At 32.2% G+C, this 25,516-nt stretch overlaps 1 protein-coding gene across 1 annotated transcript in view; it reads left to right on the top strand.

The window, feature by feature from the left end:
* The window catches only part of AIMP1 (aminoacyl tRNA synthetase complex interacting multifunctional protein 1), a 48,231-nt gene extending 22,987 nt beyond the window's left edge, over positions 1-25,244 (top strand). Inside the window, exons 4-7 of the mRNA XM_051967444.1 lie at positions 3,526-3,681; positions 8,847-9,061; positions 15,727-15,895; positions 24,984-25,244. Coding sequence (XP_051823404.1) covers positions 3,526-3,681; positions 8,847-9,061; positions 15,727-15,895; positions 24,984-25,150 — 707 coding nt within the window. The 3' untranslated portion in view covers positions 25,151-25,244. The remainder of the gene's footprint in view (positions 1-3,525; positions 3,682-8,846; positions 9,062-15,726; positions 15,896-24,983) is intronic.
* Positions 25,245-25,516: the final 272 nt, after the last annotated feature.

Below are 25,516 nucleotides of genomic sequence, written 5' to 3'. Positions count from 1 at the left end.
TCTTTTTTTTTTTTTTTAATTCCATTTGCCACAGATAATACTAAAATAAACATTTAATTTTCAGGCTTTCCTCTTTGTTTAAGTAATATTAAAAAGTCAGTCTTAATTTAAATTGTCCTATGAATTTAGATTACAAATAGTAGTAGTAGATGCAAGAAACATTTCTTTGAGAATACCCTGCCTCAAAAATTTTTTTAGAAAAATGGCCCAGATTGAATCGTAGCTGCAAATTTGATACCATTTCATTCCCTCATAGGAATGTACTTTTCCATGTTTGTTATAAAGTTGTAAGAATGTAGCCATTAAAGATATATTAAGAGCTTCAAAACACTGCTGTTCTAAATGACAGTTTATGTTTTTGTAGATTTGTTAGCATAGAAAGAACTTGAGATGTATGGATTTCTGCCCTTTGCTACTTGTTGCTTGCTGTACAGTTTTGAGTTTGAGATTGAGAGCAGAACTAAATCCTTTAATCAACCCCTGCTTTTAACTGATGAAACCGAGGTATGGAGAGCTGAGAGTGTCTTGTCTTGGGTCATATAGGTTATTCATTCTAGGGCCAGAACTAGACTCCTAATCTTCCTATTTCCCAAATGATGTCTATCTTTCAAATTTAATATATTTAAGGAATTTAAAATAACTAAAATAAAAGATATGGAAAGGATATGCTTTAAAAAATTTTGAATTCCTATGTAGGCAAGCCTGGTGAATTTGGAAGCTCTTTATTATACTGTACAGAATTACGTTATATTATGAGTTGTAAAAATAGATTTATCTCTAGACTAAATGTACACTTTATACTTTTGTAAAAATGAACTGGAGAAAAATGAGGTATTTTGCCAGGTCCAAAGAATTGTAATTGTAATGTCCCTATTTATATATCTTTTTTTATATTCCTTTTTTTCCAAAAATTTGTCTGGATGCAAAAACATTTTAATAATACTTGACATTTTCTACATATTGTATTGGGGATTTGGGTTTTTCTATGTATTTATGAAGAGTAATTCCTCTGTTGCTTAAAGAACTGTTAGGAATGCTTGGAGGGAGTTCAGCTCTCTGTACTTTCAAGATAATCACTGTCAGCAACTTAAAAATAATCTGTGATCAGCTTGTTTTTAAAATAATTTTAAAATATTCATAATAAACATCAGAATTTTTCTCTCCCATGAACTGATTACCTCAAATCCTCTTATGTTAAATTAACAGGAAGTAAAATAAACTTTGTGGTTGTCAATGGTTGCCAACGCAGCATTATGGAAAAACATTACAAACTGTTTAAATATATAATATTATCAAATATTTGACTGTTTTTACTACATAGAAATATCTTGATAAGGATAATATACTTACTAAGTTGAATGGCTAAGACGTGTAATACTCCTGTGATACCATCTTAAGAATCCATTCTTTGTCATATTGTGAAATTGAATGACGTGGGATTAAATGATATGAGCAATAAAATTTTTTAAATTTTTTTAAATTAGTAAACCTGGATTTGTGTCCTGACATAGATTTCAAGAGAATTGATTATTTAACAGCAACTTTAAATAACCTTAATTTGTGGCAGAGATTCTTAATCTAGAAACATTAAAAGGGATGTTTCATTTATTCAAGCAATAGGAAATATAATCTTAAAGAGGCTTTGGTTCAGTACTTGAGAACTTTGGTGTTGATAACAAATTATAGTCAGAACAAACCACCAAACTTGACTGGCAATAGCTTCATCTTAGTACTTTTCCTTTGTGAAGTACTTTTAAATCCCAAGGCCATCTATCACGCCCTGAATCACATAAAGTTCTTGAATGTATCTGTATTGATGTAATCTGATCTGTAAATGGGAATTTGGCTAATTATCAGTACACTTGGAGCTTATAAAGGAAGTTCCTTGTCCCAGAAAATAATAATTTGTAGATATTCTTAAGTGTAAGTCATTAGAACAACATTTAGATGTGGGAAATATATTTTATTTAATTTTCCCCATTTATCCATATTTGATCTCTATATAAAATTATACAGAAATTATAAAGAGAAAATAAAAGGCTACTAAATAATTTTTTTTTTTGGAACAGAATTTTGTTGTATCAGCATGTCTACAAAAGTTTGAAAGTATAAAGTGATTTTATTAGAATTGTATGATAACAGCACTATTTGTTAAAATAGGAACATTTGAAATTTTATTTTCTTCTCTAGTTGATTCTTGTGAAATAACTTATCTAGACTTTGAATCTGCCATCTAGTGGCTACGTAAATGTATTTTCAAGTCCACTGTTTCAAGCTTATTCAATTAAGCATTCAATATTTCAATTTCCAAAAATTCAAAATTCAAGTTTCAAAATCATTCAGTAATTCATGTAACAAATTTCAAGCATTTTTCTTTTTGGTTATTGTCTCTCAACACTGTTGTTCTGCCTAGGATAAGATAGTCTTTCATTTATTGTCCTGATACCCTTTTCCCCCACAGTGGATTCACAGATCATAATGTACTATGCTTAATTGCTTTCTCATTTACTATCTCTCAGAAAAGGAAGACTTTGCTATTGCCCTTTGACATACCCCAAACAATGCTATTTATCTTCTCCCATAAATGTCTATCCAGTGCTTTCCTACTGATCATTATTGCAAAATAGTATTAGTCAAAGAAGCTTTATATTGGCTTTGCCTTTTATTTTGAGCAGTTTTCCATGAGGTAGGTGGTGAGGATATGTATTCAATCAAAAAAAGTGTCCCAAAAATGTTGATATATGCAACTACATATATTAAGAGTGCTTTTTGGGGAGGGAAAAATGTTTCCACAGCTATACACTCAATAATTGTGTGTGTGTGTGTGTGTGTGTGTGTATTTGAAGATCTATTCAGCTATTTCAGAATGAGATGAGTAAACTAAAATTTGAAAAACTCAAATGACTTTTCAAGGACACACATGTCTGCTAACTCAGACAGCATTCTTTTAACTATACTATACTACCTTTCAGAATCATAATTTAACTTAAATAAATTACAACCCCTACACTATTTTTATTGAATGTTACTGTAACAAATATGTAGTTGTTAACAACTAAATTAAATGTTACTATATCAACTGTGATTGAGAGGGGGTGGGGTTTGTTTTGTACAATGCAAGACAGTGTATGATTATCTTTCTCTTTAAAAAGATCAATATAACTATATATAACTATAATATATCAATATAATCAATAGTACATTATTATTTTTCTGTGTGCTATGTTTATTGGCTAAAAAGTATAGTGAATAGAATGCTAGAGGAAGATCTGAGTTTAAATGTGGCCTTAAATCCCTACTTTCTCTATGACTACAAGTCTCTTTTTACTTTAGTTTCTCCAGCTGTAAAATGAGAATGATAACAATATCACCTACTTCCTTGGTTGTGAGGAGCAAATAAGATATGTAATGCATTTACTCCAGGACTTTCCCACATAATAAGTGCTAGGTAAATGTTAGCTGTCATTAACTGCTACTACATGTTTATTTTGTTTGAACATTCTATATTTCACTATTTTCTTTTAGTGAAACAAATACCAGTTCCATCTGGTCCATCAGTTCAAGCTAATTCTACACCCATACCTTCTGAAAATTTAATGCAGTCAGTATCTGCTCCAGTCTTGCCTTCTGGTACCAAAGGAGAAGAAGAAAAGAAAAAGAAAGAAAATACGGCAAACAAAGGTATCTTCACATTTGAAAGTTGTTTAGCTTCTCTAACAACTGTCACATGCATTGTTTGTAGTGTAGTTTAATTTAAAAAATAAAAATAATTGACTTTTTTTTAGAAATAGAAAAATATAGATACATGTTTATACTTGGCACCATGATTCTTTTTTTTTTTTTTTTTTTACTATTATTACTTTAAACAATTTTATTGTGCCAAGATTGTCACATTATTGGATATGTTTCTACTTTGTACACAATTTTAGTTATGATGAAAAACACTAAAGTTTTGATATCACAAAATAATGGTAAAAATCCCTCTGCTACTTTAAGTTGGAAACAAGAGTATTGATACATAGATCTTGTGCCAATATTGGAAATTTACAAATGAATATCTTGTTATTAAAAAAAATACAATATAAATGATCTGTAGGCATAGCTAATGACAGCAATATACCATTACTTTGTCAACTGAAACCTGTTGCTGTAGCTCACAGTGATTTTCTTTTTTTTTTTTTTTTTTTAACAGTGATTTTCTTAAATATCAGCTTTTAACTTCAGTAACTCTCTTCAGTGCGAATGCTACCTTGAGTCTTAAGGTATCTATGGGCCTGGTTATAGAATATCATTCTAGGAAACTAGAACATGGGAGTATACCTCCTATCTATCTATACATCTTTCTTTTGCCATGTTCCTTATCTTTAGGAATTTCTAAGATGACAACTTCTGTCCTTATCCAAAATCCTACCCCAGCAACATCCAAAAAAGCAATTTTTATGCCCTTAGGTCACTTCTTTCCAAGTAGCACTTTCCAAGCAGAAGTTGCTTATTCAGTGTCACTTTGAAAAAGACAGGCAGTCTGATTTATGCCAATATGCCCAAAATTCCTATTGTTTTGTTTTAAATCACCCTACACTTTTGAAGTCCTATGGAGTGCAGGGTTCCGGAAATACAGTGATGAAACTATTAACCATGCCTTTAAGAAGCTCATTTTCTAATGAGGAGAAACGATATGAATATAGATACATCCATACAAATTATATCCAAAGTAGTTTGGGTTGGGAAGAAACATTAACAACTGAAAGATAAGGAGAGGACTCAGAAAGTGATCATTGAGTTGAGCCTTTATTTTTATATCTTCTTTTTAACAACTTTGGTCTTAAAAAATAATAATACATTTTTAATTAAAAAATTGGCTAAATTTGTGATGAACCTAGTTGTATTATTTTATGGGTTCTCTGAGGGTAATCGTGCAGGTCAGCTTAGACTGAAATTTGTAGGAGGAAGAAAGGAACTCAAGTGTAGAACAAAACTTAAACATAACTGAATGTGGTAGAGTCATGAAAAATTTGGTAAGGTATCAAATATTCCAATAAAATTCAACTCTTTATGTAAAAATAACAAGCACATCCATCTCATTATTTAAATTTTCTTTTATCTTTAATAAATGGTAAAATTCTATGTATATCAAGAATTGTTTTTAAATGAATATTTTTTTTTTTTGGTTATATCTGCAAAGTAGATATTCTTTTTTTTTTTTTTAAATAACTTTTTATTGATAGAACCCATGCCAGGGTAATTTTTTTTTACAGCATTATCCCTTGCATTCACTTCTGTTCCGATTTTTCCTCTCCCTCCCTTCCCCCCCTCCCCTAGATGGCAAGCAGTCCTTTACATGTTGAATAGGTTACAGTATATCCTAGATACATTATATGTGTGCAGAACTGAACAGTTTTCTTGTTGCACAGGGAGAATTGAATTCAGAAGGTAGAAATAACCCAGGAAGAAAAACAAAAATGCAAGCAGTTTATATTCATTAAATGAATATCTTTATGTTTTATTATCAGCAAATGTTTAATTTGTGTACCTATTTTATATACCTATATACTCAGGACTGCATAAACATTTCTTGGGTAAAAAGGGGTCAGAAGTAGAAAAAGCTTAATAAGCCTTGGTGTAGAAGATTGACAAGTAAGGCTCATTAACCTGTGATTTCATTAGTTCAAGCATTCTTTGTTTGGTCTTGAGAATCTCATTTTATTCCTTTGGTAACCTAATTGTCACTTTCTAGAAAACTCCTCACTTCTTACCCCCAAGATTTTCCCTTGTATCCACTACGGTGAAAAGTTATTCAGTTATCTTTCTTCCCCATAAACTTAAATAATATGAATTCCCAAACAAACCTCCCTAAAGTATATTTTCCTAAAACATTTAAATAGAACTGTTCTAGTATCAGGATTGTGATATATAAGCAGGACATTACTTTCTACTTCTATTTTTTTTTTCCACAAAAGTTAAAGATGCAACAAACTTTAACTTAAATAATAAAGTATCACCAGAGTTGTTACCTATTGGTATTGACTCTATCCAACAATTTCATGTATATTACTTGTTCTTTAAATGGGTGAATTAAAAATGCTATCTAGTCAATACATTCAATTTAGATAGTATTATTAACTATAATATAGTTATTGACTATATGACTCTTGATAGTATTATTTTTACTGTTACCTTACCCAAAATCATTATCTGTATTTCTTTTTTGTATTTTACTGAGAAATAATAAATTTCCTCTCCATGTTCTCATTTTTACTTTGTATGATTCCTTATTTTAAATTAGTTTGTGGAAAATTGAAGGAATTTAAAAAATGAATTCTGCTCCCTTTTTCTATTTTATGAGTGAATGTATACTATTAACATTTAGTGTTATATATATATATATTTTTTTTCCTCCTTCAAATTGTTACATTGAGTATGAGTGTTTGTCTCTTTCTCTGTTGCCCTAAAAAAAATCAGGTGGTTTCTGTTTATTTTCCTTCAAAGAATAAGAGTCGCTTTCTGTATCCTCCTACTCTTTTTTTATAATCAAGGATCTGATTTATTTTGCTTGAAGCAGTCTCCTGCCCAGATCCACCTTCAGACTCTCCTAATATAAAATGGTCCATTATTTACTTTATTATTTTAATTTTGTCTTTTTACTTCTATAATATTAAAAAAAAACTATTTAGGTTGTTTGTTTTTTCATTTCAGTTAGCAGTTTCTTTTTTGTGAAGGGAGCAGAACTAAGTAGTACAAAGGGAATTGATCTTGGAAACAATCCCAGCCTTGATTTCTTCCTTTCTTAAATATTAGCTATTTAATCACAGACAGGTGAATCACTTATTTTCCCAGTTCTCCAGATGACTTCTTAAGGCCCTAAATTATAATCTTTATCACTGGAGAGTTTTGGACATTGATTAACATTTAGGAAACAACAATATACACATTTAGATATGTGTATATATCTCTTTTCAGAAACAGATTCTTTATTATCTTGACCATAAAATATAAACTTTTTATTTTATTTTTATTATTTTTTATAGCTTTTTATTTACAAGATATATGCATAGGTAATTTTTCAGCATTGACAGTTGCAAATCCTTTTGTTCCAACTTTTTCCCTCCTTCCCCCCCACCTCTTCCCCCAGAGGGCAGGTTGACCAATACACGTTAAATATGTTAAAGGATAAGTTAAATACAATACATGTATACATGTCCAAACACTTAATTTGCTGTATAAAAAGAGTTGGACTTTGAAATAGTGTACAATTAACCTGTGAAGGAAATAAAAAAATGCAGGCAGACAAAAATAGAGGCATTGGGAACTCTGTGTAATGGTTCATAGTCATCTCCCAGAGTTCTTTCCCTGGGTATAGCTGGTTCAGTTCATTACTGCTCTATTGGAACTGATTTGGTTCATCTCATTGTTAAAGAAGGCCACATCCATCAGAATTGATCATCATCTAGTATTGTTGTCGAAGTATATAATGATCTTCTGGTCCTACTCATTTCATTCAGCATCAGTTCATGTAAGTCCAGGCCTTTCTGAAATCATCAAAATACAAATAGCCTACTGTTTAAAACCTTCTGCTATTTAAATACAGCCTACTTTTCTAAATATGTTCCAATTTAATCTTCATCCCAACCAAATAGTATTGTATTAGCTCTTGCCATTGACATCTGCATTCATACAAATAGTCTCCCATTCTGGGAATGCAGTCTACTGGCTTCTCTGCCTCTCAGAATCCTTATCTTCTTTGTGGTAGCTTAGTTGCTACTTTGTGCAAAGTCTTTCCAAAGTCTCCAGTTTTTGAATTTCCTGCTTCCTGTTTTTTTTTTTTTTTTTTTTTTGCTTAAGCACAATAGAGTTAAACTTCCTTGAGAGCAAAAAATGTTTCATTTTTTATGTTTGTATCCCTAACACCTCACATAATGCCTTATCTTTGGTAGACAGTTATCATTAATTGATTACTGATGAATAAAAAGCACTCATTATAAAATGCTTATGTGTAAATAAATAATGTGCAAATTGTGTAAAAAATATGTAAATGCTTTGTGTAAAACACGGTCTTGCTCTGGGGGTACAAATGGAAAGGGAAGCCATTTCCTGCTCTCATGGCATTTATATTCTAATAGAAACAACACATTTCACATATTCCACATGTTCATTTTCCATAAGTTCCTCTGCTTGTTTTCAACTCCATGAATATTCTGCTACCCCCAGGATAACCTTATCATCTGAAATTGCATCTTGCAAATTGATTCTACTTTGATACTGGTAGTCTCTCCTCTGTCTAGAAGATAAAAGAATAAACTTAGCCCAAACCCTGCCTTTATAGAAGGCTCAAAACTTTCCAGGTTCTTTTCAAGCTTCATTTTCTATTATCTGCCTTGCTTGGTTTTCGTTCCAAGTATATCTGGACTCTACATCCCCTTTTCAGCTTCCTTTTTCATATTGTCTTCCTTCATTATGTTATAAGATACTTTACAGCAGAGACTGTCATTCTTTTTTCTTATTTCTATTCCCCAGCTTTAGCATAGTGATTGGCACATAGTAAGTACTGAATAAATGTTTATTGGAGGTTGGATTAGATGATCTCTGAGGCCATTAATACACCATAATTTAAAAGAAACCTGATAAATTAAAAGAGATGCAGGCACGTATTCAACTTATTGATATCTATGTGTCTTATATCCTGTTATTCTTATGACAGTTTGGATTGACTGCTCTGTGGTGAACTTGGATTAGACTGGCATTGAAGAGTCACAGTATTTGTCTTAGAGGCATCATCTGCATTGAGTATGTAAATGAATTATATTTTGGCTTTGCTTCCTGACTGAATGTCATTCCTACACAATTGACAGGAGAAAAGAGGGAAAAGAAGCAGAAGCATCCAGCAGCTATAGCCCCTGACTCCAAACCAGTAGATGTCTCTCTCTTGGATCTTCGCATTGGTTGTATCATCACTGCTAAGAAGCATCCTGATGCAGATTCTCTGTATGTTGAAGAAATAGATGTTGGAGAAAAAGCACCAAGAACAGTTGTTAGTGGATTGGTGAAATATGTCTCTCTTGACCAGGTATATTACTTTTGAGTTGTCTTTCTATTCATTCAGCCACAGATGGTACTGATTTATGATGTGTTCAGTTCAAAAGCTGCTTCTTGCTATATTTTACTTGATAACAACGGTCAAAGAGTAATTGAACAAGCCTATCTTTTGTTCTATCTTGCAATGAATTTTATATAATTTTGACATATGTATAAGACATTTTGTTGGAAGAGAGCTTTTAAGGGGTTATTTTACTATACCAAATCAAAAACATTTTTATAGTTTTAAAAAATATTAGCACAGGGAAATCTCATGGTATCTTTCAGTCAGCATTATCATTGTAAATATATGATATATTGCCAATATAATTTATGAAAACCTTTTGTTTCCTTCTTAAGCTTCATTAGAGTTGACTTTGGTGCTTAAAACGATTGTTCTCATAGGGGTTGCAGAAGAGGAGAAGTTTATGTAGATGGAAAACTATATTTTTTGGCTTTGCTTATTGATATTTATAAAGACTCCTGAAAATTTTTGGTAACTCACAGATTTGGCCAATCTAATTAAGGAATTCCTCTATCCAGACAATAATAATTATTTGAGTATACAACCCATAGAGTTGCTTTATGAGTTTCCAAATCTTGAGCAAACACTGCCTATAGTCAGTTGTCTGATAAGAGGTCATTTATTTGGAGGAACAGAACAGCAATCTGGATTGCCTTTGAGAAATTGTGCAGTATTTTTAATGACTCTCACACTGTTTCTCTTGAAATAAAGGTCTGCCTTTTCAACAGTCATATTCTTAGAATGGTGCTATATGGCTAGAAGGTATAGAATACCACAGTCTCTATAGAATCAAAAGTTTAGGTCACACAAAGAGCACTGTGGCACATAGGCAGACAGCAACATGTTGCCAGTGAAAAATTTTGCAGGACAAATGGCATGCAGTAGAGAAAGATGTGTCATAAGAAGAATAAAGATAATCAATAAATACCAAGATAAAAACTCCCAGGTGAAGTGGATCCCTTTGGTAAGTGAGGGGAGAATTTAGATACCAGTTACACAGAATGTGCTAGCATAAATAGATTGTGATCTCTCACTGGTAGAAATGTAAGATTGCAGCTTCTATTAAAGATGTTCATGGAAACAACAGATTATTGATTATCAATAGGAAGGAGGCATATTTGATTAGGGTTTTATCTGTCTAGATTGACTTCATGTTTTTCCAATCATGGATGTATGTTATTCTCTTTGTTTTTTTTTGCACAACTTCCTTATTTCTCCCAAATTTTTCATATAGTCTTTCCTTATAGTACAGTAACATTGTATTTATATGCCATATTCTTTGAATAATGATTATTTTAGACTTTTTTTTGATAGTTTGTATTTCTTTTTTTTTTTGAAAATGATTCATATCTGGATGTATGTGCTTTATGTCTAAATTTTTTTAAGCTACATGGAGTTAGAAATCCTAGCTCTAGAACTAAATCTGTAACTTTCCCAGTGTCGTGGAGCTTGGAGTCAAGAAACAGTAATTATCTTCTTTTTTTTTTTTTTTTTTTTTTCATTTTCTTCACTTTTTGTAATCAAAATTTTTGAGGCATTATAACAACCATCATCTGGTATATTAAACAGAAAAATATTTTAAGGTCTATTAATTGTTTTCTATTTGATTTATAGCAAAAGCTATAAATAATGATAATATAATAGAAAACAATTGAGAAAATTCATTTTTAATTTTGAAAAATAAATTTTCTCAAGGCATTAGCATAGGAAGTCATTAGAGTAATTTAAGTCTAACCAGTACTATTTAGATTTAGAACTTTATGGATGAACTTTAAATAATATAATCTTAAAGTTCCTTATCTCAGCAAAGATAATGATGAAGAGGATAATTGCATACTCAAAAGATTCCAGCCTTTGAAAAGGAATCTTCAGTACTTCTAATCTAGTATTTTCTTGAACATAGCCTCTCATCTGCTGTATTGTAGACAGTAATGTGTCTGCTTGTAGACTACCAATGGGGAAGATATACAACTTCTATAGATTAGACTGTGAATTTATCAACTACTCAAATGTTTATGAAGCTTTTCTTATACAGATCTAAAACCTGCTGATTCTCTGAGGCCAGCCACAACAAAGCTGCATAGCAGTTCTTGAAATACTTGAATTATGTTCTTATTGTCTATAAATCAATATTTGGAAACTGTAGATGTGTTGAGAGGATAAGGAATCACAGATAAAACCATAGTGGTGAATATGAGAGACTCAGAAGGTGCTGATGCCTTCGACAAAAATAGTGAACTTTGGAAGAGGAATGTGATTTGGGAGGCAAAGATAATGAGTTCTGTTTTGAACAGAGTTTTAGAGCTTGTGATAAGGATGATGAGTCAGCAAAGAAAATTGAGGAGGATCTATCAAAAAGTAACAGGTGAATCAGGAGAGTAATGTAAAGACATTCCAAAGAAGAGAAACTTGCAGGACTAAGAAAAGACTATCCGATTTGGCAGTTAAGAGAAGAGATCTTTACTAACTGGAAATATGAGTTGCAATTGAATGTTGAAATTGGAAGCCAGATTTCAAAGGGTGAAAGCAAGAATGAATAGATGTAGAGTAAGATACAAAGTAGAAATAATGAGTAGAGGGTACCCTGATAATTGGTTATCCTAGATTTGACATAAGACTAGAGTGGGGGCAGAACTCACCCACTTGGCCTTGGCTTTCCATGTTCTTTTTGGGGAAGGTTTAGGGAAGAGACTCAGGAATTTCATTTTCTCTATCCACCTTTTTTTCCCCCCCAAGGTTTTTAATCTTACTAAGCACAGAAGCTTTACCTGAGTCTATTAGCTTTTATATTATTTAATCTTCCTTGCTAGGGGTCTTAATTGTAGTTGCTTGCTGCTTCTTTTTTTTTTTTTTTTTTAAATTTTTATTTATTTATTTTTGTTTTTGTTTAATAATAACTATATTGACAGAATCCATGCCAGGGTAATTTTTTTACAACATTATCCCTTGCACTCGTTTCTGTTCCGATTTTTCCCCTCCCTCCACCCCCTCCCCTAGATGGCAAGCAGTCCTATATGTGTTGGTTATGTTGCAGTATATCCTAGATACAATATATGTTTGGTTTTTTTTTTCTCTATTAAATTTTTATTTAATAATTACTTTATATTGACACTTGTTTCTGTTCCGATTTTTTTTTTCCCTCCCTCCCTCCACCCCCTCCCCTAGATGGCAAGCAGTCCTTTATATGTTGGATATGTTGCAGTATATCCTAGATACAATATATGTTTGCAGAGCCGAACAGTTCTCTTGTTGCATAGGGAGAATTGGATTCAGAAGGAATAAATAACCCGGGAAGAAAAACAAAAATGCAGATAGTTCACATTCGTTTCCCAGTGTTCTTTCTTTGGGTGTAGCTGCTTCTGTCTGTCATTTATCAATTGAAACTCAGTTAGGTCTCTTTGTCAAAGAAATCCACTTCCATCAAAATATGTCCTCATACAATATCGTTGTCGAAGTGTATAATGATCTCCTGGTTCTGCTCATTTCACTTAGCATCAGTTCATGTAAGTCTCGCCAGTCTTCTCTGTATTCATCCTGCTGGTCATTTCATACAGAACAATAATATTCCATAACATTCATATACCACAATTTACCCAGCCATTCTCCAATTGATGGGCATCCATTCATTTTCCAGTTTCTACAGTTGCTTGCTTCTTTACCTGCTTTTCTCTCTCCTCTCTAGTCTGTCTTGATAGCATTCCATATTTGTTCTTAAACTTTTTCTACTTATCACCTCTTATCACCTGAGAAATTTTTACACGATCTCATCTCAAATCGGAGATATTTCTGACATCATTTGTGCATTCACAGTGCAAAGTGCTTGTGTTTGTATGTTAAGAATCAAGGCTACAGTGACTGTGCGATGCACCGTGGACAAGCCCAGCCAAAAGCACCTTGGATTCATTATGTGTTTGGTTTTGAATTAATTTTTAAACATTTGTATTCAGAAACCTTTTACTGTTGCTAAATTTTTTGGGACCTTCCATTTAATTACACAACTCCATGGGGAGTTGAACCCACAGTTTAAGAAGTTTTATTCTATATGATAAGTTTCTACCTGGCATTCACATCCTAATTGGTTATCTTCTTTCCAAGGCAATTGGCCACTTATTCTAAGAAGAGGGGAAACTTCATCTGTCCTTTGATTCATGGGAAAAATTTTGTTTCCTAAAAAGAATTTGCAGTAAGGAAAAACTCATCTCTAGAAACAATCCTTAGGATAACTACATAAGTGTTCTGTAGACAAGACAGTTTAAAAAATAAATAATAGTTTTACTTTACACTCCTATATATTTTTGACTCTATAGTTCTTTAATTCCAGAGTAGATGGATAGTAAGGTAGTTGGGTTATATAAGAAAGAAAAGATTTATGTTTGTTATCCATCTATTAAATGGGAAGATTTGAGTGCATAAAAGTTACATATTTGTATAATTTAAGATAAAAGAAATATTTAAAGAGTAAAAAAAATTTGAATTCCACTTTTAAGTTGGCTGAATTGAAAAAATGACAAAAACTTATGGTTTGGCTTTTGTAAATGTAATACCAGTAGTCTGTTACTGTTTCTTGGTTCTATAAAGCATTTTACAGTTCCCGTAAAAGTGAATAGTAAATTAAAGGAGATCTAAGGGTAGTAATTAATATCCCCAGAATGTTAGACAAGAATATAAGCTCTGAACAATGAAAGTACCATAGTAAATTAAAGTTTTTTGAATGCATAATTACTTTATCATGCATTTATTTATTTGTTTGTTCGTTTAATATTTTTATTTTATTTAATTTATTTTTGGTGAGGCAATTGGGGTTAAGTGACTTGCCCAGGATCACACAACTAGAAGTGTTTAATTGTCTGAGGCCAAATTTCTTGACTTTAGGGCTGGTACTCTATCCACTGCGCCACCTAGTTGCCCCTTTATCATGCATTTATGCATTTAATCCTTTGCACTCCTTTTCCTTTACCAAGTTTTTTTTTTTTTTTTAATAGTTCCTATAGTTAAATATCATTTTGATTGAGGGGTGAATTGAAAACATTCTCTTGTGTTGTTGTGTAGTTTTCTCATTGTTGCTGTCTTATTCAGATCTTTTTGTGTAATCTTAGACACTGCATTTCAAAATTTTTTTAGATTTTCTTAAACTAAGCTTGTTAATAGTAATAACAGCTTTCCTTATTACCCACGCCTTATGTTTATTAATTCTGTTTTATTTCTGCTTACACTTAAAATTACTTATTTGAATTTTGAGTTACTACAAATGGATCTGGCTGTAGCTAGACATTAAGGAAGTAAAAAGTTGTCTTTTAGATATTGTTTCATAACGTTTTAAGATAAAAACTTTCAAACATATGCTTTTTTAATGTCAAGAAAAAGAATCATAAATTCATTTTGAAAGTTGAACAATTATGCCGTTTTGGCGAGGTGAACCATGCACTCCATTTGATAATCCAGGATCATTTCCAAGCACATTGAAATATCAGAGTTGGACTTTGGTAGTGGTAGTTATTTCTACATTGAAGGTATTTCCATTTTTAAATTTCGCAGGTTATTTTTTTTTAATCTTTAAAAACAAAAAGACATTGTTTTCTTTAAACTTGGGATATTGTATAATTCTTAGAGAAATTTCATTTCTATAATCTTTTTGTGTAGTTAGTATATGGGCAAACATTAAAGAATAAGTTTCACTAATGAGGAAATATTAAAGAAAAAAGTAATTAATACTTAATGGCACACCATATCATATGAAGGGGACAGTAGGAAATTTTTTCCTATGGTATTCAGATTTAGAAAGACTAAAATATAAATCTGAAATTACCATTACTTCATATAACCTGAAGGAGCCAAGCAGAATTGATGGGGTAAAAGAGGCAGAGATAGGTCGGAACTAGAAGAACCAGATGGCTTTAAAGCAGGTAATTTTTGAGATTTCAGAACAGATTCCTCTTTGAGAATAGGTTGAAATAAATGGCCTCTGAAAGAATTTTCTTTTATTTATTTATTATCCTTCTTCCTTCTCCATCCTCTGATGGTTCAATTAGTCTGTCATCTTTATCTTAATTCTTACTTCACTCCTCCAAAAATGTAACATTATCCCTGGCAGGACTTATAGCTATCCTATCTTCTCACTAGTAAATTAAAGTACTTCTTCCTTTCTAATAAATAGTTTTGAGGTCCCTCAGGGGCATACCCCTAATATAACTAAGAGGTAAACACAGAATTAAAGCTCTTACCAGTCTCCATGAAAAGTAGAATTTGTTGATAAATAAATGGAAGTTAGAGAATATTTAGTGTTCATACTTAATTTCTAAGCAATTCTCATGCTTTTGTGTCCTTTATAAAATCTACTAACCTGATAAAGATGAAATAAATTTTGTTTTAGAAGAATGGTACAGAGGTTTAAGGACATTGAAATTTATTTTCATAAGCAGTTACTAGCTTATATACCTTTAACCTTAACATTTTCTATATTTACACTTTATAGATAGCTCTAAAATTACATTATAAAATCCTTAGTATATTTGAATTATTGGTAGAGACACTCAGAACCAACATACTATATTTTTATTACTACATTTTAAAATCAGTACTTTTAAATAAAATTTACCTCACCTTTAATCATCTTAATTTGTTAATTTCTATAGATGCAGAATCGGATGGTGATTTTGCTTTGTAATCTGAAACCTGCAAAGATGAGAGGAGTGGTATCTCAAGCAATGCTGATGTGCGCTAGTTCACCAGAGAAGGTAGAAATCTTGGAACCTCCCAGTGGATCTGTTCCTGGAGACAGAATTACTTTCGAGGGATTCCCTGGTAAATATGAAAAAATACTGTAAAATTGTGTGTCAAGGATCCTATAAGAAATATTTCAGTGCTGGCCTGAGTAAGGTCAATTTTATACTAAGTTATATGACTGTCCTTTTAACTTTTGATTAAATTTATTGACTTACATATCAAGGCATTAAAAAAAATAGAAAATACTTGTTGTTTCTTAGGAAAATGGAAAAGCATGAGGGAAGTGATATATAGCATGTTCATATATATATAAGGAAATATAAGATAGTTTGAGAAAAAATAAATATTAGGGAGTTCAGGAACATATCTGTACTGAGCCTGTAAGGAAACTTGAACAGACAGATAACAGAGTGAGCAGAGAACTGATTTTGAGGTTGAAATGACCAGTGTTCCAATCCTCCCTCCTCAAACCCTTCCAAGCTGTGTTTACACTTGGAAAAGTGCTAGTTGTCAGCTTAGGTTTCCCTTTTTATAAAATGAGAATAATAAAAATGACACCAGTTCTCACAAGGTGATTATAAGACTCAAATGAGATAATAGAAATGAAATATTTTGCTAACCTTAAAGCAGTGTGTGAATATTAGTCCTTTATATTTGAAGGATCTAAAAAGAATGTGCTTTGCTTGGGATGCATCCTCAAAAGAGCCCTGGAGATGGGAGAAGGAATATTTTAAGTTCAGGAAACAGACCAATTGACAAGTACATGAAATTTTAGTAAATAATTACGGAAAGTTTGGAGCAAAATTGTTGGGATTTTAATTAAAGACCACTGAAGATTTTTTTTTAAATAACTTTTTATTGACAGAATCCATGCAAGGGTAATTTTTTACAGCATTATCCCTTGCACTCACTTCTGTTCCGATTTTTCCCCTTCCTCCCTCTACCCTCTCCCCCAAATGGCAAGCAGTCCTTTACATGTTGAATAGGTTACAGTATATCCTAGATACATTATATGTATGCAGAACCAAACAGTTTTTTTGTTGCACAGGGAGAATTGAATTCAGAAGGTATAAATAACCCGGGAAGAAAAACAAACATGCAAACAGTTTATATTCATTTTCCAGTGTTCTTTCTTTGGGTGTAGCTGCTTCTGTCCATCCTTAATCAATTGAAAATGAATTAGCTCTCTTTATCGAAGAGATCCACTTCCATCAGAATACATCCTCAAACAGTATCATTGTTGAGGTATATAATGATCTCCTAGTTCTGCTCATTTCACTCAGCATCAGTTCATGTAAGTCTCGCCAGTCCTCTCTGTATTCATCCTGCTGGTCATTCCTTATAGAACAATAATATTCCATAATGTTCATATACCACAATTTACTCAGCCATTCTCCAATTGATGGGCATCCATTCATTTTCCAGCTTCTAGCCACTACAAACAAGGCTGCCACAAACATTTTGGCACATACAGGTTCCTTTCCCTTCTTTAGTATCTCTTTGGGGTGTAAGCCCAGTAGAAACACTGCTGGATCAAATGGTATGCATAGTTTGATAACTTTTTGAGCATAGTTCCAAATTGCTCTCCAGAATGGCTGGATGTGTTCACAATTCCACCAACAATGTACATTAAAGATTTTTGAATAGAGAAGAAATGTGGGCTTATCTTTGTCTTAGGAAGATGATTTTGACAGGTCTATCATTGAGACAGCCCAGAGATAGTTACTGAAAGCCCAGGAAAAAAGGTTTTTACTACCAAAATCTTGTGAACTGTCAATTATTTGAACATCAGAAACATAATTTTAATCAATGGAAATGAAATTAAAGAAAATCCACTATTATATACTTTGCTGCTGGGTGCAAGAAAGAATACATAAGACCTAACCATCTGACTTTTAGCTAAATCTTCCTTTGTGTATTATCTCCCATAATTACAATGTAAACTTTTTTTTTTTAATTAAAGCCTTTTATTTACAAAACAATGCATAGGTAATTTTTCAGTGTTGACCCTTGCAAAGCCTCTGTTCCAAATTATCCCATATTCCTCCCCACCCTCTCCCCTAGATGGCAGGTAGTCCAATATATGTTAAATCCAATATATGTATACATATTTATACAGTTATCTTGCTGCACAAGAAGAATCAGGTCAAAGAAGGAAGGGGGAAAAAAAACCTTGGGAAAGAAAACAAAATACAAGCAAACAACCAACAGAAAGAGTGAGAATGCTATGTTGTGGTCCACACTCAGTTCCCATGGTCCTCTCTTAGCTAACTCTCTTCATCACTGAACAATTAGAATTCGTTTGAATCATCTCATTGTTGGAGAGCCATGTCCATCAGAACTGATTATCATATAGTCTCTCTAGGCCTTTCTGAAATCATCCTCCTGGTCATTTCTTACAGAACAATAATCTTCCATAATATTCATATACCACAATTTATTCAGCCATTCTCCAATTGATGGGCATCCATTTAGTTTCCAGTTTCTTGCCCCTACAAAAATGGCTGCCACAAACATTTTTGCACATGTGGGTCCCTTTCCCTCTTTTAAGATCTCTTTGGGATATAAGCCAAGTAGAAACACTGCTGAGTTAAAGAATATGCACAGTTTGATAACTTTTTGAGCATAGTTCCAAATTGCTCTCCAGAATAGTGCACTCCATTCACAATTCTGCCAACAATATATCAATATCCCAGTTTTCCCATATCCCCGCTAGCATTCATCATTATCTTTTCCTGTCATCTTAGCCAATCTGAGAGATGTGTAGTGTTATCTCAGAGTTGTCTTTGCATTTCTCTGATCAGTAGTGATTTGGAGCACCTTCTCATATGATTACAAATAGTTTCAATTTCTTCATCTGAAAATTGTTCATTCTGACCATTTATCAGTTGGAGAATGGCTTGAATTCTCATAAATTTGAGACAGTTCTCTATATATTTTAGAAATGAGGCCTTTATCAGAAACTTTGAATGTAAAAATATTTTCCCAGTTTACAATGTAAACTTTTTGAGAACAGTCACTCTGTCACTTATATATGTGTTCCAAGAATTTAGTAGTTTTTTGCTTATAATAAAGCTTCTATCTCTTTTTTTCCCATTTCCTATCTTTCTTCTTTTCTTCTTCTCTTTCCCCTTTCCTTCCTTCCTTTGTGGAAGAGAAAGACTGGAAACATAGCAATCAGTTAGGAGACTATTGCATTTTGACACATTAGAAAAATTTTTAGAAGAAATAGAATCAGATTCAGATTTTGAAATATTAGAAGGATTTCCCTCAAAAGATCTAGAATTTATGTAAGTAAAATCAGATTTAAATAATTGGAGAAATACTGATTATTCATGGGTAGGCAAGGCTAATATAATAAAAATGACAGCATTACCTAAACTGTATATGTTCGATGCCATCCCAATTAAATAACTGAAAAAGTATTTTACTGAATTAGGGAGAAAAATAGTAAAAAAAGATTATTTGGAAAAACAAAACATCAGAAATATCAAAGGAATTAATGAAAAGAGGGTTAACAGTCTTGGATCTTATAAGACATTGATTAGAATTATCTGATGTTGGCTAAGAAATAGAAAGGGAACTCAGTGGGACAGAACAGACATACAGTTTACAGCAGCAAGTAAATATAATAACCTTGTATTTGACAAAGGTAAAGATGAGTTTTTTGAGACAAGATTTTGTTATTTGGTTAAAAAAAAATGTTGAAAAAGCTATAAAGCAGTATAGCAGAAAGTGGGCATAGACCAACATCTTATACCATTTACCAAGATAAGGGCAAAGTAAATACATGACTTGGATATAAAAAAAGATAGAAAATTTAAAAAACATTGATTATCAGACTTATGGATAAGTGAACAATTTATAAGTAAATGAAGGGAGCAGAATGAAGTGTAAAATGGATCTTCATTTGGGGAAAGAACTAATAAATAGAAGATGAATAGAATGATTTCACATAAACACACATACAGCATCTAATGATAGCCATCTCTAGGGAGGGGAAATGTAGGAGAAAAGAATAAAAAAAAGAAATTTTACATTATGATCATATATTTAAAAGAAATAGGAAGTTGTACATAATATATTTGTAGTAGTATATGCAGCTGTCTTTTTATTATACTATGTTGTGGAAATACCTGTTTTATTGCATGGATTAAAAATATAAAAACTTTAAAAACAATAATAAATTGTAAAATCAAGTCTGGTGGTACACTAGAAAGAAGCTAGGGAATTTCTTTAATTGAGAAGTTCTGAGCTATAGTGGACTAAGCAGATTTGATGTCTACATTAAGTCCAGCATCAGTCTGGTAAGCCCAAAGGAATGAGAGATCACTAGATGTTCTAAGGAGGATCAAACCAATCCAAGTCAGGAACAAAATAGTTGTTAAAACTCTCATTCCAGTCAGTAGTATTTGGGCCCATTAATAGTCATTGCATTTCCAACCCAGGCTCTTTAAAATAGACATAGTTTTCCAAAAATAAATGAATAAGGAAGGAGGGAATAGAATTTGAAACTCAAAACTTTTTTTTTAATGTTTTTATAAATTGCTTAAATATAAAAAGTAAATGAATGTATGAGTGAGTAACCAAGCAATAGATAAATAAAAATAATAAATTATAGGTAATAGATAGATGTTGATTTTGCAAAAAGAAGTTAGAAAGTATAGGACACAAAAAATCTATATAGTGGAAAATGTATTATGTGTGAAAATTAAAAGTTGCTAGGAGAAATCAATGGAATTTATTCATTTACAATTGTTATAGATAAGCAGCTAAGAAATTTTAAGATAATTTATAAAGGTTTCTTTGAGTTTTGGTTTTAGTGTTTTGGGGTTTTATTTTTATGGACTTCATTTCATTTGGTCTTGGGAATTCGCAGTGAGAAAACTGTTCAGTTCTGCAATTCAGTCTTAGAACTACCTGGGGAAGTTAAGTGACTTATCTCCTCACTTAAGGCTGCCTTTTTAGCTACTATGTGGCCCCTCATAGTCATAGTAGCTAAGTATTTTCATGTTCTCTCTTATCAGAACAGAGCCAACAACACCAAAAAGTTTAGTCAGGAACCAATATAGCATTTGCACATTTAAGTCATAATTATAAAGGTATATAGATGAAATGAATGAAGAAGAAATATTAATTAAAACCTGCATAGTTTTCTAACCAGCTCCACACACCTAAATGAAAACTGCTTAAAAGAATCAGATAATAAAGGTCTATTATATATGTTTTATATGTAGGTGAGTGGGTTGCTGTACGTTTATTCTCAGAAAACCAGAACCCGCACCAGCATCTAAGAGATCACATGTTCTATGAACATTACAATGGTGAGCAGGTTTTACAAAATCCCCTACTATTCCTTTCTGAAAGAACCAAGTTAACAGTAGGATTTAGAAGCAGGTAATCATTAAAAGTCTCAAATTCTCTGAGCTGGCAAGGGTCTCACTCTGTTGAATGGAGCTGCAGCCACCAGTGATTGGAATGTAGCAGAAAATTCCCTATCCATGAGGAGACTATATTTATAGAACGCTGACTCTGAAGTCACAAACTGTGTAAGTGTAATAACAACTGAAAAAAATTGTTTTTTATTATAAGACTGATGTGGTAGTCCTAGAAACCCAGCAAATTTTTGCTGGGTTTGTCCTTAAAGTGAAACTTTTAGGTGTCTTCTGTTTCCCATTATTTTTTTTTCTTATTTCTCATTACTATCTGCTATCTTTTAAAGTAATTACTTTTAAGAATTACTTCTCTGTCTCCTCATTTTTTTCTCTTACAATTTCCTTCCTTCATGTTTAGTTTCCTTCAAAGTTGAGCTGAAGTGACACTTTTTCTTTAAGAAACCTTTCCAAATATTCCATCTTAAATCCCTCCTGCCCCTGCATCCCATCCTCACATTCCCTCCTCTCCCCCAAAGAAAATTAAAATTGTCTTGTATTTGTTTTGTACATTTTGTGTTTACTTATTTGCATATTGTCTCGCCCAGTACAATACAAACTCCTTGAAGATCTATTTTGTTTTTGGCATTGGGTATCCAATGCCTAGTATTGGTGGTTAATGAATGTCAGTGGCATTTTTCATTCGCTGACTTAGAACTTGCCTTAAAAGTCAATTTGGATAGCTCTGTAAAACACTTTTCATCATCTGATTTTATAGGTTAAGTTGTTGAAATAAAATGTTCTTTTACTAGTACCCTGAGTTATTGTCACTAATGTATTGCAGCACCCCTTTCATTTTGTCCCTGATGTACCTGTACCCTTCCTTGAACATTTAGCCTTAAAATAAATAAGAAGGGAACATAAAAATTACATATTTGTAAGGGAGAATTCAGCGCCAGTTTCCCACAACAATAATGTAAATCATCATCTGAGCTTAAGTTTTAATTATTATATAGTCCATTTATATTATATGCTCAACCAAGGAGATATAGCTTAATGAGCCCTGAATTTAGAGAGTAAAGTCCACTGGGCCTCATTTCTATGCTTAAACATTTAAGCCATCCTGATACAGTGTTTCTAAGATGTAAGAGTTTCTAGTATTTGACAGAAGACTTTACTAGGACAACTAAGTGGCACAGAGTATAGAATTCCACTCATCTTTCTGAGTTCAAATTTGATTACTAGGTGTGTGACCCCGGGCAAGTCATTTAACCATGTAACTGTGTTTGACTCAGTTTTCTTATTTGTAAAAATGAGCTGCAGAATGAAATAGCAAAACACACCAGTATTCCAAGAAAATCCTAAATGGTGTCATGAAGAGTCATTACTGAAATGACTGAACTATATTAAACAACAAATTCTATCATTTATTTCTTCTTAGGGAGACTTGTCTTGTCTTTCTCAATTTTGTTAGCATCTCTTCCATATTTTAAAGGCGTTCATATGTTAATGCATTTTTAATCTAGTCAATTGACCTTTTTCAGATTCTAGAAAAATTGTTATAAATTATATACATAAACATGATGTAGAAGTTGCATTGGATCAAATTTAGGAGTTGCAATTTGAGTTAGAAAAGGCTATAATTTATATGCTTATAGTTATTTTTTTTTTCTGGTACAAAGCCAGAAGTGCCAATGGAGCTTTGAAAATGCCAAATGAATGTTTTATTTGTTGTTGGTGGTGGTCTTGCTTCTCACTTCTTTCTCCTTTTGTACTGCCTGATATTTGTGAAGCTATAAGTTTTAGTAAAGCAACAGGCCCCTAAAACACTAAACAGAATTAACTGTTCCAAAAATATGGTAGCTCTGAGACAAAGGAAATAACTGATTTCTTTGAGAGTTGGATTGGATTCCAGCCAAGCTGTTGAAACAACAAAATGTTTTAAGAACATTTGGAAACTATTCTTTTCTGAACCTGTAAGAAGAGGGTTGATTCTGTTGACACATAGATGGAAAAATATTATAGTTTGGTGGAAAAAAGCTAACTTGATTTTGATTCCTAGCTATGTACTATTTGATTCCTAGTATTAACTGTGATTATATATATAAGGTAGTTAAATTCCCTGAGCCTTGGTTTCTGCACCTATAAAATAAGGATCATAAAACTTGCACAGCATACCTCTGATTGTGTTCTTAGACAAGTATTTAATAAATCATTAAAAACCATAGAGATATTCAAATATGTATTGTATCTAGGATATACTGCAACATGTTTAGCATATATAGGACTGCTTGCCATCCTGGGGGGGGGGGGGGGGGAGGAGGGAGGGAGGGGAAAAAACGAAACATAAGTGATTGCAAGGGATAATGTCGTGTAGAAATTATCCTGGCATGGATTCTGTCAATGCGAAGTTATTATTAAATAAAATAAAATTTATTATTAAAAAAAAAAAAACCATAGAGATATGACTTATTCAATAATTTGAGTAACTGGTTTGAAAAGTTCTAATATATATTTATACATATACATATTCATCTTCAGTATAATTACTGGAAAATCTTTATAAAGGGCAGGAAATAAGCTCATCTCTACCTACTTGATGCCAACTAAACATGCATTTCTGAGCTTCTTCTTAGCTTGTCAAAAGGAGGCCATTATAATTTATTGTAATCCATTTGAATTTTTCTCCAATATCACTTTACTAAAAAAGAAGTTCTAAATTAAATTCAATTTAGAATCACTTCAACAGAGGACATTTTAATTTCATTAGTAATTTTCTTGGCTAGTTTTGAGTATATTCCAAAGGATTGAACCTTGATTTGTTTTAACCCAATATGAAAAGAAATTAACAGTGAATCTGACCCATTTTCCCCCCTCAAAGCACATAATCTATGCAATTTTAGTGAATGCTTTACTTTTTAGATAATTATGTTTTTTTCTTCTATTCTGCCAAGCTGATTCTTGCCAAACCTCATGTAATTGTTGAACAATTTTGTAAGATTAATTAGTAATTAGTAGCCCCCCAAATCCAAAGATATGTAAAAACACTCAGGGAATTGGTCTTTGGTATCATTAGGGGTCATTTATGCAGTTGATCAAGCTTATAAAAGCCAGGTTAGTTGCTACAATACTACTGGTTTGCCAGATGTCAAAGTAGAATTGATATGATGATACTTTGCAAACATTCTGAAAAGTGTTTTATGTTGATTAATGAAGATGGAATTAATAAGAAAACAAAAAAGTTTTGAAGTCTGATGCAAGGTCAAGGCTTAGAATTTGTCTACTTTGTTACTTATGGTAAGTGATCACAAAACCCTTCTTATAAACTGTGATAAGTGTCTTAAATTTCCCTCTGTTCCTCATTTTCTTTTTCTTTTCAAGCCATTATTTCCAAAAGAAACTTAAATTGGAGGGGACCTCAGAGGCAGGCTATCTGGTCAGCACATACTTGAATAGTTCATTTCAAGTTAACAAGCATTGCTTGAGCTTCTATTATGTGCCAGGCACTATCTAGATGTTGAGAATACAAAGACAGAAGTAATAGTCCCTGACCTTAAGGAGTTTATATAATTATGTTAAAAACATGTTCACAAATACTGGGTATATTCATTAGGATGAATATACATTGTCCCTCAAGATGAGCTATTTGTAGTTTGTATTAGGGTGCTCTGTCCTTATGAAAGCACAGATTCTGGGATGATTAAAGTTAGCCTTGAAAAGTACTTCTCATAACTAATAAGTTCTTATAGTAATTTTTTATTTTTCATTGTAACTTTATTTCTTTTTTTAATTAGGAGAGCCTGAGAAGGAACTGAATCCCAAGAAGAAGATTTGGGAGCAGATCCAGCCCGATCTTATCACTAATGACCAATGTGTTGCAACCTATAAAGGAGTCCCTTTTGAGGTGAAAGGGAAAGGGGTCTGTAGGGCTCAGACCATGTCCAACAGTGGAATTAAATAAAATGAAAAGAATCTTTGGTGATTGAGATACTTTAAAGAAATATTGATGGAAAGTATTATAAGCACAATTAAAAATATATATATTTCTTCCATAACCTTAAAGATTACTGACTCATTTCTGTTCTTCCGCAGACCTGCCTGCCAATTATGTGTCTGTGTTCTGTATTAGGATATAGTTAGTAGTTGATCACTTAGAAAGCACAATTTTTTGCATGTTTTGCAATTATTTTTATTAGGTATTATTTATAGATCCACAAATATTTTGTTTTTTGATGAGGAAACTGAAATACATTGTCAGAAGGGGGAGCTAGGGGGCACAGTATGATATTTTGGGCCTGGAATTAGAAGACCTGAATTGATATTTGAC

This window comes from Antechinus flavipes, chromosome 6 (genome assembly GCF_016432865.1).
Source record: "Antechinus flavipes isolate AdamAnt ecotype Samford, QLD, Australia chromosome 6, AdamAnt_v2, whole genome shotgun sequence".
Classification (NCBI taxonomy): Eukaryota; Metazoa; Chordata; class Mammalia; order Dasyuromorphia; family Dasyuridae; genus Antechinus; species Antechinus flavipes.
This window is presented reverse-complemented; position numbering and strand designations above follow the sequence as displayed.